The 14,535-nt window shown below is 44.3% G+C and overlaps 1 protein-coding gene across 3 annotated transcripts in view; it reads right to left on the bottom strand.

Annotated features, from left to right (window-relative positions):
• Positions 1-14,535, bottom strand: part of CNTRL (centriolin) — a 60,707-nt gene that overhangs the window by 22,973 nt on the left and 23,199 nt on the right. For all 3 annotated transcript variants that reach the window (XM_063144927.1, XM_063144928.1, XM_063144929.1), the window contains 12 exons: positions 13,399-13,552; positions 11,308-11,528; positions 10,425-10,601; positions 7,867-8,001; positions 7,326-7,468; positions 6,104-6,311; positions 4,673-4,852; positions 3,971-4,150; positions 2,816-2,932; positions 2,492-2,630; positions 1,188-1,330; positions 355-547 (listed from right to left, as the gene is read on the bottom strand). In XM_063144927.1, the coding sequence (XP_063000997.1) occupies positions 355-547; positions 1,188-1,330; positions 2,492-2,630; positions 2,816-2,932; positions 3,971-4,150; positions 4,673-4,852; positions 6,104-6,311; positions 7,326-7,468; positions 7,867-8,001; positions 10,425-10,601; positions 11,308-11,528; positions 13,399-13,552 (1,990 nt within the window). The remainder of the gene's footprint in view (positions 1-354; positions 548-1,187; positions 1,331-2,491; positions 2,631-2,815; positions 2,933-3,970; positions 4,151-4,672; positions 4,853-6,103; positions 6,312-7,325; positions 7,469-7,866; positions 8,002-10,424; positions 10,602-11,307; positions 11,529-13,398; positions 13,553-14,535) is intronic.

The raw sequence follows: 14,535 nt of genomic DNA, 5'->3' as shown, positions 1-14,535 counted from the left end.
TGCAAAAATGGGGTGAATGTAGTAGCCATTGGCTCACGCCAGCCTTCAAAGTAGGAAGGCAGAAGGAGACTACAATCCTGTGATGTCAAAAAGAGTGACATCAGTGGAACATACTTCCAAGTCAGCAGGCAAAGAAAGAGGCTACAAGTTGATGCCTGTGCACTGGCATGGTTAATAGGATCCTGACTACAATTGGTTCTGTGTGTGTTTAACAGCTACGGACGTTCTGAAAGTAATACATCTCCCCTTAGAATAATAGGAGAAACTGCAGAGCTGCTTGGCATGGAGGTGTTTGCCAAACGGATAGAAAAAACCATCAAGGCCAGGCACTGGATGACAACTGAAATGACTTACCTCCACCAGAGGGAGATTCTTGCAGGCCATTTCTGACCGGTGTATGTGACCAGCATCCTCTTGCAGCAGGGGAGACTGAATGTTTCTTCTTGTTCTGCTTGCTATCCGCAGGGCCTTTATGGATTGGGGTTGATGTAGGACACTGCAAGCCAACGCCAGAATCTTTGGTACTCTGAGATGCAGGAGTAGATGCCTTTGAAAGCAATCATCATCACCCATCATCATCTGTTAATAGGATCCTAACTACAACAGTTCTGTGTGTTTTAACTACCATCTGGGAGAGTATCTTGTTCTTTGATAAGGAACTGGAGGAATCTGAGTTCAAGACAAAGACGGGGGAGCGGAGGCTATTCTTCCAGATGCAGGAAGAATCTAAATGCACCAGTAGTTTCACGAGCAGAAAGAAGAAAATACCCTTCATTTATAGAGGAGCTAGCTTTGAAACCTGACTACTTCCAGCAAGAGGCTTTCAAAAAAATTTGTCACGTCCATCACGGCTCGGAATAGGGCCTTTAGTGCTGTAACATCTGCTCTCTGGAACTCCCTACCACTACAAATTAGGCTGGGTTTAGCATCTACTGAAAACATACCTTTTCCAACAGGCATTTCCCAGGAATGTAATCTTGTCCTCTGTATGAAGACTTGCCTTTGCCTAGTAATTTCTTTATAAAAGTGACTTTAAATAAATACATATAAATAAATAGCTTTCCCCACAACTTCATGGAAAATTAAATTAGTAGTTAGCCCCAAATCTGCTTTTCGAAATTTATTTATGCGCGTTTAAGCGCCAGTATCGGATTCCTTCCCATCAAATGCCCCTCTAGTTTTCATACCTGCGATGAGGATGGCATATAAGACAAATGTCCTTTCCCTTTGAGTGGGTTTATTATTCTGGTGATGGCATCATTCTGATGAGATATGGCGTGCTTGAGTGCGGCTATTTCATCCAATATGCTGCCAATTTCCTCCCTGCTGCCTGTAAGAGAATTTAGATTTTTAGCCCATAATATGGATGGAGTTATAAATAAATTTTAAAAGTTCTCAAACACAACTAAATGGTTGCCTGAAGAATGTGGAGCTAATTAAGTATATTTGCATGATTTGGGGGGGATTTTGCAAATGCTGTATGGGGGCACTGAAACCCATTGTTGGGTTTCTCAGAACACTCCTGCTTTCGATGGGAGGCAAATGATGAGGCTTGCTAAGTAATCCACAAAGCTTTTATTAAGCAACAAACAACGTCTCTTCTACCTGAAGAGAGTCTAACCTCTTGGAAACGTCCTCCTAGGCAAAACTATGCAAACTAAACAAGACAATTGTCCGCTCAAGAAGAATAGGAAGGCTTTTCTCAAATGCCCATAACTTCAGAGCGCCTGGTGCGGAGGCAGGTTCTGGCGTAATCAAATCGACTTTCTCACGCCTTCCTTCCGCCCCGTGCGTTTGAGCTTCCAGCGGATCCTAGCATCAACTAGCTTGTCGGGACGCTCACCTCCGGAAGAAAGCTCACTTCCCACCGAGTGTGTAGGATTTGGCCTTGAGGAGATAAGCTCTGGGGAATCGCCCATGAGAGCTTCCTCCCACACTGGTACAGGCTGGCTGGTGTCTGGCGCTACGTCTTCTAGTTCTGAATCTGATTCTGATTGATTACTTGAAACATCTTCTCCCAAAACAAGGTCAGTAGGGTTAAACATGACACCCATTCTCCTAACCTCTGGAAATTGGTTTTAGTTGATTCTGGCTTTTAAACCGATGTTGTTCGTTGCTTTCACTGATTGAGGTTTTATAATATTGTTTTAAGTATTTTAAATGTGTTGTTTAGGTATGTTTGTGTTCCCTTAAACATTTTAAAATAAGTGTAAAATACTGTTAATTGTAATAACATAGGTATTAAATAATAAACGTAAAAATTAGCTTTGTTTATACATGGTGCAATGGGGGACAGCTCATAAATGTTTCATGAAACTTACGTTGCCCATCTTAAGAAACCTAATTATTACATTTGTTTTGAAAGGAAACGTTTCATGGCTTGTAGAGGGTGTCAAGGAGAAGCGATTATGGAGTGGTGGGAATACATCTGAATTGGTTCAAAACCAGAATCACATTACAAGAAAAAAGAAACCTGGATGGAAAACATTACCTGCCCCAACCTCATCTAACGCACTGCGTAGCCGGTCGATTTCTGCTTTCTGGCATTTCAGGAGCTGGTTTAATTTCTCAATCTCCTCTTTCTGAAAACGTGAAGCGGCAGTATCAGCATCAACTTTTTCCATTTCGTGCTGAAATGATCCAAAAACATCTTAGTCAAAACCCTTCTGGCCTCAAGTACATTACGGTTAAAGCAAAAAGCTTATCACTTCTCTGAACCTTGCAATTCACGTTCATACGTACGTAGGCAAGGTTTCACTCTTGCCCCTAGGTTCGGTGTTCCTTAACATTGCATAGAGTAAGGTGGATAACATACCCGCTCCTGCTTTTCTTTCAGAAGTTTCTGCAACAATTCTATTTCTGCTTCTGCTCTGGCAAGATCATTGGAAGCCTGAGAGGCCTGCATACAAAACTTCTCTGCTTCTGCAAGTTCCTAGAATTAAAATAAAAATGGAAGAAAGCATTGAATTACCGTATTTCTTCGACTGTAAGACGGCATCGATTGTAAGACGCACACTAATTTCAGTACCACCAACAGGAAAAAAAAACCTAAGACACACCCGCGATTCTAAGACGCACCCCATTTTTAGAGATGTTTATATGGGGAAAAAGTGTGTCTTAGAATCGAAGAAATAGTAACTTATTTTTACACCGCTGCTGGTGTTTTGTATTGATTACACAAATCACAGGATTATACTAGGGCTTGTTTGTTTTCTCCAGTGAAAGTAATATGTACTGTTCTTTTTCATTTGTACACCTCCAGGTAGATTCACCAGAATGGTCAGGGCAGAGGTAAAAACATAGTAAGTCCTCTGCTGGATCAGACTGAGAGTCCATCTAGTCCAGCACTCAGTTCACACAGTGGCCAACCAGCTGTCGACTAGGACATGGTGCAACAGCACCCTCCCACCCCTGTTCCCCAGCAACTGGTGTACAAAGGCTTATTGCCTCGGATACTAGATGTAGCACATAACCATCAGGGCTAGTAGCCATTGATAGCCTTCTCCTCCAGTAGAATACAGTACCTATGTATTGGTATTGCTTGTCCAAAAGGATCCAACATTGTGCTAAATCCTGTAGCCAAATCCTGGCTCCCTTAAGTAAGCAGCTAAAGAGTGACCAGGAGGTGGCTGCCATAGCTTGGAGCTGTAGTAAACTCCAAATATGAACAGCCAGTTGCAAAAGCTGAACCTTTGGCCAAAGTGATGATTCCATCGATTTTCTGATCCTCTTTCACTTCCCCAAGTTTTTCTAAGCTCCCAGTATAGTCAGGTACAGAGCCTATCCTAGCAACAACTATATGATACTGTATTATTAAATAAAATTGAGGAAGTCGCTCCCACGCTTTAAACCAAAATTGAAATGTACACCCAAATTACATAATATAACCAATGGACTGACACACTTCTCTCCCATAGAGAGAAGTAATTTCCATATTATATCCAGGATTTATAATTCTACAATGGTGTACCTCATTGCGTTCTTGATTAATTTTGTATACAGTCCCATGAAGTGACTTGAGCTGATCTTTGGCTGCACAGAGCTCTGCTGTTGCCTGTTTATCGGAAGCTGATATTGCTCTCTTTAATTCCTTCAGCTCTTTATCGATGCCGAGGAATTGCATTTGTGCTCTGGCATCTTCCACGTTTTTCTGAAAGAGAGATGAAGTGTCGTTCAACAGACTCAACAACATACAACACACATAGCACTCTTCAAATACTTCAAAGGTTGTCACACAGAGGAGGGCCAGGATCTCTTCTCGATCCTCCCAGAGTGCAGGACACGGAATAAGGGGCTCAAGTGACAGGAAGCCAGATTCCGGCTGGACATCAGGAAAAACTTCCTGACTGTTAGAGCAGTACGACAATGGAACCAGTTACCTAGGGAGGTTGTGGTCTCTCCCACACTAGAGGCCTTCAAGAGGCAGCTGGACAACCATCTGTCAGGTATGCTTTAGGGTGGATTTCTGCAGTGAGGGGGGGGTTGGGGGGTTGGACTTCTATTCTATGATTCTATGAATGATATAATAATTAAAGTACCAGCAGTCCTCTGATACTTCTCTTTCATTCACACTAAAACATAAGCAACAGCTAGGTAGTTTATTAAGTGTTATGCCAAAGGGGACATCTTTCTCCTAATCCATTCACATCCTTCTCCACAGGAGTAGCCCTACCCTATTCTCCAGATCTTCCAGCTGAGCAATTATTCTCTCTTTCTCCTCATCAGCTTCTTGGAGCTGTTGATCTGTGAGCCCCTGGATTTCTTCCATACTCTTCAGCTTTTCACTAAGATGCTGGATTTCATTCTCTAACTGCCGGACTCTGGCTTCATTTTGCCTCTTCTCAGATTTAATCTGAAGTTGAAATGCAAAAAAAAAAGAGAAAAAAAGGAAAGTTGGTGTGAGTTTTTATTTATTTATTTGGAAATCTGCCATTTCCCCAGATCATTCAGTTAGCAGCACATGGAATTATTTGCAAATGCCTCCGATCTTTTACCTCTTTAATACAAAGAGACAGGGAACTCTGTCTCCAGCTTTGTGCATTGCTCAGTGTCCCAATTGTGGGGATTTCTCCAGGAGGCTGGGATTCCAAGCCTGCTCTAAAGGGGCTCTGCAGGCTAGATGTGGGTCGTCCCCATAGATTCCCCACCCCTGGATTAAATGATTAAGCCAAAGCCTTCTTAGAAAAGGTGGGTTTTGAAGAGGGATTTGATACATCATGAAACAGATTGATCATTATACAAGATTTCTGCCAAAACAATTGCTGCGTTTTTTTCCAACTTACTACACAGTCTAAAAAATATACTTTGCCTGGATTCGGATATCTAGATTTTAAACAAAACAACCGCAAAAGCTGCTTCAATCCTTCCCTGCTTGCCCACCGAAGGCTTTAAGTCAGGGCTGGGGAACATTTCTGGGATGATGCCCCCACACAAAAAAAATCTCTTCGTGATCTAGATCAGTGGTTCTCAACCTTCCTAATGCCACGACCCTTTAATACAGTTCCTCATGTTGTGGTGACCCCCAACCATAAAATTATTTTCGTTCTTCTCTACACGATCCATTGTCATGGGATGGTTTGCTAATGAAAATAATACATAACAATAGCTTTAATAATACAAAAGATGATACATGACATAGTTCAGTTAATACAGTTTCCTAAGACCTTCGGAAATATGTGTTTTCCGATGGTCTTAGGCGACCCCTGTGAAAGGGTCGTTCGACCCCCAAAGGGGTCCCGACCCACAGGTTGAGAACCGCTGATCTAGATGATGTCAGGGAGTGTGGCTGGTGCTCCTGAAATTTGTGACAGCAAAACAATCGCTGCAACGGAACAGTTCTTTTCAAACTAAATGGGGCCATTTGAGTGTTCTGTAGAAGTTTGCTGCCCAAAATCAGCAATAAATTGCTTATTCGTTTGCCACCAAATCTGGCAGTGCAGGAGTGTGGCCTCTGAGAGCGAAAATGGCCAACGTGGCTCACTCCTGCTTTAAGGTACCACAAGACTCTCTGTTAAAACAGACTGCCATGGCTATCCCACCCCCCTAGAAGTTGGTAACGAAGAGTGACCTTTCACGCTCTTTTGCACCCTTTGCCATTTCTTACTTTGGCTTCTGCAGTTTTGTTGCAGGCTGCTCTGTATTTTTCTTGTGCCTCTTCCAGCTTAGCTTGCTGAGTTGCCATCTCCTTCTGGAGTTCTCTCTCTCTGGCCTGGGCTGCCTCGTTCTCTTGCTGCGAACGAGCAAGGATCTTGCCAAACCTTTTCTGCAGGTCTGCAAGGCTTTCCCCTAAAATATCCTTTGAGTTCTGGCACCTGAAATAATCGTACCAAAAATGGAGAAAGGGGAAGGAACAAAAAAGTAACTGAGAACAGCTCTTTCCTGTCTTGTATCAAATGGCCTTCGGTCTCAAAGCATCTTTAGTATGAAATGGGCAGAGACTTTGGTCTGGGAATCTGAGTCTCCATCAGATATCTTAGAAAAACCATATCACCTTCTCTCACCCACCGCTTCTTCCCTGCACTCATCTCCCCAAGCCTCTCTCCCCCATCTGGGGCTCCCAGTTATGTGTTAGCTGTAGCTAGGATTAAACAGGTAGGGCAGGGGAATGTGGGGGTTCATGGAGAGCTGCTGGCCACGATAGGAATAAATATCTCTGACCCACTTGCTACTTCTCCCCTCCCACGTGTGCTGCCCATGCTTTTTAGACGTTTGGTAGAAACCCAGGTCCAGACCGAGCAATTCTGCAGAGTGGTAACATCTGAAAGGGAGATGGCCATCTTCAAATACTGGCAATCGGGACCGGCCCTACCATGAAGCGGGAGGATGTGGGTGCAGCAGGCAGCAGAATATGGGCAGAGCGGCGCTCTCCCCCTCCAAAAGGTTTGCCACTTAGTCCTGCCAGCTGCCTGCATGGCCAGCCGGCAGGACTAACAAGCCAGCTGGCTTACTTTTCTTGGCGCGTGCACGCACACTCCACCAGCGCATTGCCTATAAAGCATTTCCACCTTCAGGAGCAGCGCAGTGCCTGCGGCAAGAGGTCCTGGAACTTCCTGCCCCCCCCCCCCCAGTCGCCATTCAGCTCCTGAAGGTGGAAACACTTTACAGGCAGCACACTGGCGAGGCGGGTGCACATATGCGCCCCAAGAATAGTCAGCTGGCGGGCAGGCAGATCCGGTGGGAGGGGCAGCGGTGGCGGGTTTTTCCCTTCAGGCAGCGACCTGCCTTGGCCGGGGCCTGCTGGCAAATGTACACACACAAGTTAGCCCAGTGTTTGCAGACGTAGCTCCTCTTCCCATGGACATATGGAGCTTCTGATTTTAACTCACCTGATTTCTGCCCCAGTCTGTAGCTTTTTTTTGAGTTCATTCACACGAGCCGAGACTTCCTCGGGATGAATTAAGCTATCAACTGCGTGATCCAGTTGATTTTTAGTATCTTTAAGCTGTTGTTTCAAAATGTTATTGTCTCTCTGTAACAAACAAGTTTGAGGGGTCATGTTCCCAATGTTTCCAGTGAAATTTATCTTGTCTTCTTGCATTGGTTGTATAAAAGAATACAGAAGACACTTAGCACAATACTTATTTTACCATGTAACACTTATTGTACCACACCTTAACTAGCTCAGCTGTTTTATGGCGCTAAAAGCCCAGTTGTTACAAGGAACAATGACTACAGAGAGTGATAATTTCCCCTGATAGCTCTAGCTGAACCCTCTTAGATACAGCTCCAGTTAATTTTTAACAGACCTGCATGCTCTTAAAAATCATATACCACATGATTGACTTCCACTGAAAGATACAACTGGAGCCTTTCGAAGGAGATTATATCAGAGCATTCAGAGACAAAATATTTGGAAAAATACTTCACCTGCAGTTGTTTGAGTTGGGAAAGCAGTTTATTATTGTCCTGTTCCTTTTCTTCCAATAATTGTGCTTTGGTCAAAGCATTTTCCAAGGCCTGTCTTTCTTTGTCAAGTTCAGCTTGGAGAGCAGAGTGTTCCAGCTAGTCCCAACACACACAAAAAGGACATTACCGGGTGTTGGTTTTTTTTTAAATAATAATGGCAAGAACAGCTCTAGTTTTTAATCTTTACAAATCACCCAGAGAGATTCATCTATTGGGCGGTACAGAAATTTAATAAATTATTCCCCCCCCGCCCAAAGGAAAGCTGAATTTTAAAAAAAACCCTATTAAACAGAAGATAGATTTTGCAAAAACAGTTCTTTCTGTTAAGGAAGGCACTCACTTCTATTTTTGTGAATGAGTTGATTGGAACACAACTGCAAATCTGTCGTAAACTTCAGTCAACAGTTTACCGTATTGTACAGGATATGTTGTGTGTTCCGTTATAAGTTAGTTTGTCATTGGGCCTAGTCTCATTTCCCTAGCAGGTCTCCTTGGGCCTTTCATATCATCTAGACAAGCCATTGCCCCTATCTAGATAGGGATAACCTGGCTACAGTTGTCCATGCTCTGGTAACCTCCAAGTTAGATTACTGCAATGCACTCTACGTAGGGCTGCCTTTGAAGACAGTTCGGAAGCTGCAGCTCTTGCAAAACGCAGCGGCCAGATTGATTTCGGGAACCAGAAGGTTCAACCATATAACATCTGCTCTGGTCCGCTTGCACTGGCTGCCTGTATGTTTCCGAGCCCAATTCAAGGTGCTGGTTTTGACCTATAAAGCCTTACACGGCTTGGGACCACAATACCTGACGGAACGCCTCTCCTGACGTGAATATACCTGGTCACTACGTTCAACATCTAAGGTCCTCCTCCGGGTGCCTACTCCGAGAGAGGCTCGGTGTGTGGCAACGAGGGACAGGGCCTTTTTGGTGGTGGCCCCCAGACTATGGAATGATCTCCCTGACGAGGCTCGCCTGGCACCAACACTGCTATCTTTCCGGCGCCAGGTTAAGACTTTCCTCTTTGCCCAGGCATATGGCGGCACATCTTAATCACCCACATGTTTAGTTTTTTAACGGTTTTTAATGCTTTATGTGTGTATGTTCTGAGTTTTAGAATTTTAAATTTTGTATACTCATTTTAATCTTAATTTTAGAATTTCTGTAAACCGCCCAGAGAGACCTGGCTATGGGAGCGGTATATAAGTGCAATATTGCTCCTCATCCCTCATTTAGGAGGCCCAAAGCTCTTTCCCACAGAATTAAGGAAATTCATTGGGAGATAGATTGAGATTTCCCTTCCATCTACTGGGCATCTTTCTAGCTACATCTCTAGCTGACGACGTTTCAGTTTAGAAACCTCTATGTCATTTCTAGTTTTCAAATCCACAAACATTTATAAGCTTCCTTGTTTCCATCAGTACAGGTTTCTAGGATAAATTCTCCAATAAAATGAGGACGCAATCTCAGTGGTGTGTACTTAAAGAGAATGCCATGGAAACTAATTGCAAGCTTTCAGTCAATAGGGGGTGCTTCTCTCTGCTTCTGCTAGACCTGCACAACTTCAGCCTACCCAGCAAACCTCCGTGCTCCAGGCATGTATGGTAGCTCAATAAAGCTCATATTTTTGCTGCCTGTCTGGGAATCCAAAAACAAGAGATGGTCAAGCATCTGGCAGGCTGTCTTATCTGGCTGGTGGGCTATATTTTGCTCACTGGGTCACAAGTTGTGTAAGTGGACATTTTGGAGCAGAACCCTGTCATACAAACAGAGGTCCGCTTGTATAATGGACCTTTCTTCTCCCCTCCACAGCCCACAACCCTCCAGAGCAGATTTTGAGGGTGTGCAAGGGGGAAGAGGGGGAATGCTGGTATTAACATTCAAAGCCCTAAACGGCTTGGGGCCAGGTTATCTCAAGGAACGCCTCCTCCCATATGTACCTGCCCGGACCTTAAGGTCATCCTCAGGGGACCTTCTCCGTGAGCCCCTGCCAAAGGAAGTGAGGCAGGTGGCTACCAGGAGCAGGGCCTTCTCTGCTGTGGCACCCCGGCTGTGGAATGAGCTCCCTAAGGAGGTTCGCTTGGCATTTACGTTACACTTCTTTTGATGCCGGGTAAAGACCTTTTTATTTTCCCAGTACTTCAGCAGTTTATCATCTTAGTCTTTCTACTTTGCTGTTTTAAATCCGTATTTTAAATCTCTGCATTGCTGCTCGGTTTTATCCTGGTTGTGATTTTATATTGTACTTTTGTATTGTGTTTTTATACGGCTGTTTGTTTTATACTTTGAATTGTCTTCGCGGTTTTAATTTCTGTGAACCATCCAGAGAGCTCTGGCTATTGGGCGGTATAGAAACACAATAAATAAATAAAGAAAACCTTCCCAACTCTGCCAATTGAAGCAGTTCTGCCAGCAAAAAGATTTCATTTGATTCCACCCTTGGAAGCGACATGGGTGGTAGCAGAGGGGGAATTGAAAGGTACAAGAAAGGAAGACTTCTTTGTCAGTAACGGCCCAGATACCTGACTAAGTTCTTTCAGCCTTTCTAGTTCTTCTTTATGCTGATTGGTTTCCATGTCTCGGGCCTTCAGCTCAGCCTCCAGCTCAGCTTCGTAAGCACCAAGTTCTCCTTGGGCCTCCTGCAGTTCCTCATTGAGTTCCCGTTGTTCTTGCAGCGCATGTTCAAGGTCTGTAATTTCCTGAAATCAGAGATGCGCTTTGCCATTTTGGTTTCAATTCATTCAACACAGGTTGCAGCACGCATCACTGCCAGGCAAGGACGATGCATTCCACAGATCCGGCACTTCAGGACTACCGCTTAGGGGAAGAAAGGTAGCTAAGCCACTTCTACCACAAGACTGGGGACATCCATCACCAACACAACACTTTTGAAGTCCGGAAGACTAGATTTACACATACGGTGGCCAACGAAGGCTTCCCAATCTCATCTGCTCTTAATACGTGGGACAATAGCAGCAGAGGACATCCACAGGGGAGGAGGAGGAGTGGGCGGGGATGGAAAGGCTTCCTAACCTTCCCCTGCCAGCTGTTTTTTACACCTGGTGGGATTTGGGGAGAAGGGTGGGAAAATAAGCTCTAGTGCTGCCACGGTGTCTAGCAGGATGGCTGAGCTGGCCAGGTCCCACAGAGGGTATGCAGCCTGCTGTGCACTCTTTCAAGGGGCAGTAACAGGCAGGAGCAGGGGCACCACAATTGGCAACCGAGGAGTGTCAGCTGCCTGCCGAGAGGAGAGGAATGAACGTGGGACATGCTTGCTCATCAGCTGCCTGAGGCCTGCGCCTCATTTTGCCTAAGGCGAGAGCCAGCTCTGACTGAGATGCGTTTGCCAGTGAAGATGGGGAAAGCAGCATGGCATTTTGGGAATGTCATATTCCTACATCTTACTTTTCTCATGTTTTCTGCATCCATGGCAACTATTTCCAGCTGATTTTTTTCTTCCTCCAATTCTCCCAGCCTTTGCAGCAAAGCCTCCTTGTCTTTCCGCAACTCCTTGCATTCGTCACTGGTTTGTTTGGCCTGACCCTTAACGCTTTCCAGATATTCCTGTAGCCCAATGATAATTGCTTCCAGGTCTTTCTTCAGTGCATCATTTGCTGCTATTTGACCTGTGAAGAAGGGCAGGAAAATTCAGAAAAAGAAAAAGAGGAGCATTTCAACTATTAAGTTGGCAAAGAAACACCAGAAAAAGAGAGCTATCCCTGATTATCTCAATCGAAGATAACAACACTGACTGAATCTGAAAATAGATTTAGAGGGGAGAAAAACCTTTGATTTCACTATTTGAAGTGATTAAGTGTATTTGCATTTACCTGACATTGCTATTGTGAAGAATCAACAACCTTTCTGCATGAAATGCAACTTGAAAGCGGTTTGAAATTTCTGGAAAGGAATGTGGTCCAATCAAAGAGAAAACCACTCACATTTGTCCTTGTGCATCTAACTCTCTGGTATCAGCATAACAACAGTAAGGTTGGGGGGGGGGGATGATATCAAGAAACCCAGTAATGGATCATTAAGAACTGGAATATTTTCTCCAGAAGTAATATATTTTTCTTTAAGTTTGGCCAACGTTCACAGATTAAGTTACCAAGGCAGAAATGTATTCATCACTAATGGCACCACAGTTCAATTTCTTACTCTCTTGGCCAGGTTCTCTTCATCCCTCTTGATAGCACCAGTTTTTCATTACTTCCCTAAGAGATTGAACTTCTTTATCTAATTATTACTGCTCTGTGGACACAAGCCACTACCACGGATGGGGACACGAACCTCCACATGGCTACAGAGTAGTGGAAGGGTTTGCCCATATGCCAAATCCAGCTATGGACAAATACAAGTTTGCTCAGAACTCACCTTCACCTTTCTATTAGATAAAGGAAGGTTTCCGTCCTAAGTAGACTGGAATTTTTGGTGAAGCAGCTGTGATCCTATCAACCTCTTCAGAGCTGACTAAAGAGGCACATCTAGATACCCATAGATGGTGGGGGGATCTACACTACTGCTTTAAAGCACTTTGAAAACGTTTTGAAAACTGTATGTGCAGTGTGTTCTGGGCCCCAACAGTTGTCAAAACTGTTATAAAGCGCTTTAAAGCAGTAGTGTAGATCCTGCCGGTGTCACATATGGGTTTCCCCTCCCTCCTGCTGTCAACTTTAACTGCTGAACTTTGCAACTAAGATTGTAGTGCCTGAATTTGCTTTCCTTTTCCCCCTCCTCCCTCCCAATCCCCTTTCCTTTTGTGTCATGTCTTTTAGACTGTAAGCCTGTGGGCAGGGACTGTCAAGAAATACTTTTGTAAGCTGCCGGGAGAGCCTTTTTTGGCTGAATGGCAGCATAAAAATACATAAATAAATAAATAAATGCTGCTTTCAGGCCTGGTTGGTATTAGAGTGTTTGCACTAATAGGGGTGGGTGAAAGGGCTTGGCCTTGTGCCCAGGTTTATTCTAGTTGTGAACCACTGCTATACAATATGCCACAGTTAATCCCTTCCTATTCACAACAAGAAGTACAGCAATGTGTCAGATATTAAGGGTGGCTCCATACTTGATACGACAAAACATGGATGATGATGATGATTTATTGCATTTATATACCACCCCATAGCTGAAGCTCTCTGTGCGGTTTCCAAAGATTAAAACATGGAACATTAAAAACAAATATACAAAATTTAAAACCGTAACAAGCATAGAAACAGATTACATGCAATATCTATCTATTCGGGGTCAATTAAAAACTCAACGTATGCTGTTAAATGCCTGGGAGAACAGTCTTGTATGTAGATTTCCATAAAATGGGGATTTCATCGAGCAAACGTTTTAAACATACCAGAATTTTTAAATATCTGTGCAGATACATTTGGGAGCTGTGGCCCATGGGATATAACAACTGTATATACACACATCCGCTGCTATGTAAAGTTTGGAGGTGCCCCAAGTTTCTGAGTGCAGACCTAGCACAAAGAAAGCCAATTTTACCATCTGTGAGCTGCTGCTCCAGGTCTCTGATTTCCTCCGTTTCCTTTGCAATCCGAGACAGCATGTCGTCCAGGCGGGTTTCCAGCTGTTTGTAATGCTTGTTCATCATGTCAAGTTGCTGCTCCTTGCTTGATTTCTGAGCCTTCATATGAGCCTGTAAATAGCAGTGAAATGACAACTTGTAGTTTAGTTATAAAGCAACAACAAAAAATAATAATGCCCCACCTCCCCTTTTTAAAAAATATCCCCGTTCCCACCCCCCCCCAGGAACCCCTATGACAGATGTTCTACGGCAGGAGAAGGGAACCTTTCGGGGCCAAGAGTTCATTTGGCAATTTGAGAAGCTATTTTGGGCACATCCACAAAATGGTTGCTGTGGGAGCGGCAGAGGACAAGTAAATTGCCCCAAAGGCATGGGGGGGGGGGGTCTGAACCCAAACACACTAAACAACTCCACTGAAGCCATGCTTTTAGCACCAAGAGAACCCTATTTCACAGCTATCCAAGCTGCTGTGAAGAAAATGTGCTCTTTTTAAAAAAATACATGGAAGGTGTAGGACACCTTGGTAGGTGACAAGAAAGGAACCCACAGGCACCACAGTGTCAATCTCCCAAACACGGGAAGCCGCCTCATACCAAGTCAGACAATGGGGCCATCAAGCTCAGCACTGTCTGTTCTCCAGCGTTTCTGACAAAGGGCCTTTTCCCGTCCAACCTGGAGACCTCCTGCATGCAAAGCATGTGCTCCTACAGCCTTTCCACTCGGTGATTAAGCGTGGCCCCTTCAGTCAAGGAGCACTGAGCTAGATGGCCTTCAAGTTTCTCTTCCCCCTCTTACCATTCTATGAAAGCAGCAATATCGTTTATGGAGGATCGAATCAAAGACATTCCATGAGAAGTCCACAAAGAGAGAGCAGTACGACAATGGAACCAGTTACTTAGGGAGATTGTGGGCTCTCCCACACTAGAGGCATTCAAGAGGCAGCTGGACAACCATCTGTCAGGTATGCTTTAGGGTGGATTCCTGCATTGAGCAGGGGGCTGGACTCGATGGCCTTAAAGGCCCCTTCCAACTCTACTATTCTATGATTCTATGATATATATTTTGTGATATGTCTAGATCCTACCTTTTCCCAC

This window comes from Elgaria multicarinata, chromosome 19 (assembly GCF_023053635.1).
Source record: "Elgaria multicarinata webbii isolate HBS135686 ecotype San Diego chromosome 19, rElgMul1.1.pri, whole genome shotgun sequence".
Classification (NCBI taxonomy): Eukaryota; Metazoa; Chordata; class Lepidosauria; order Squamata; family Anguidae; genus Elgaria; species Elgaria multicarinata.
This window is presented reverse-complemented; position numbering and strand designations above follow the sequence as displayed.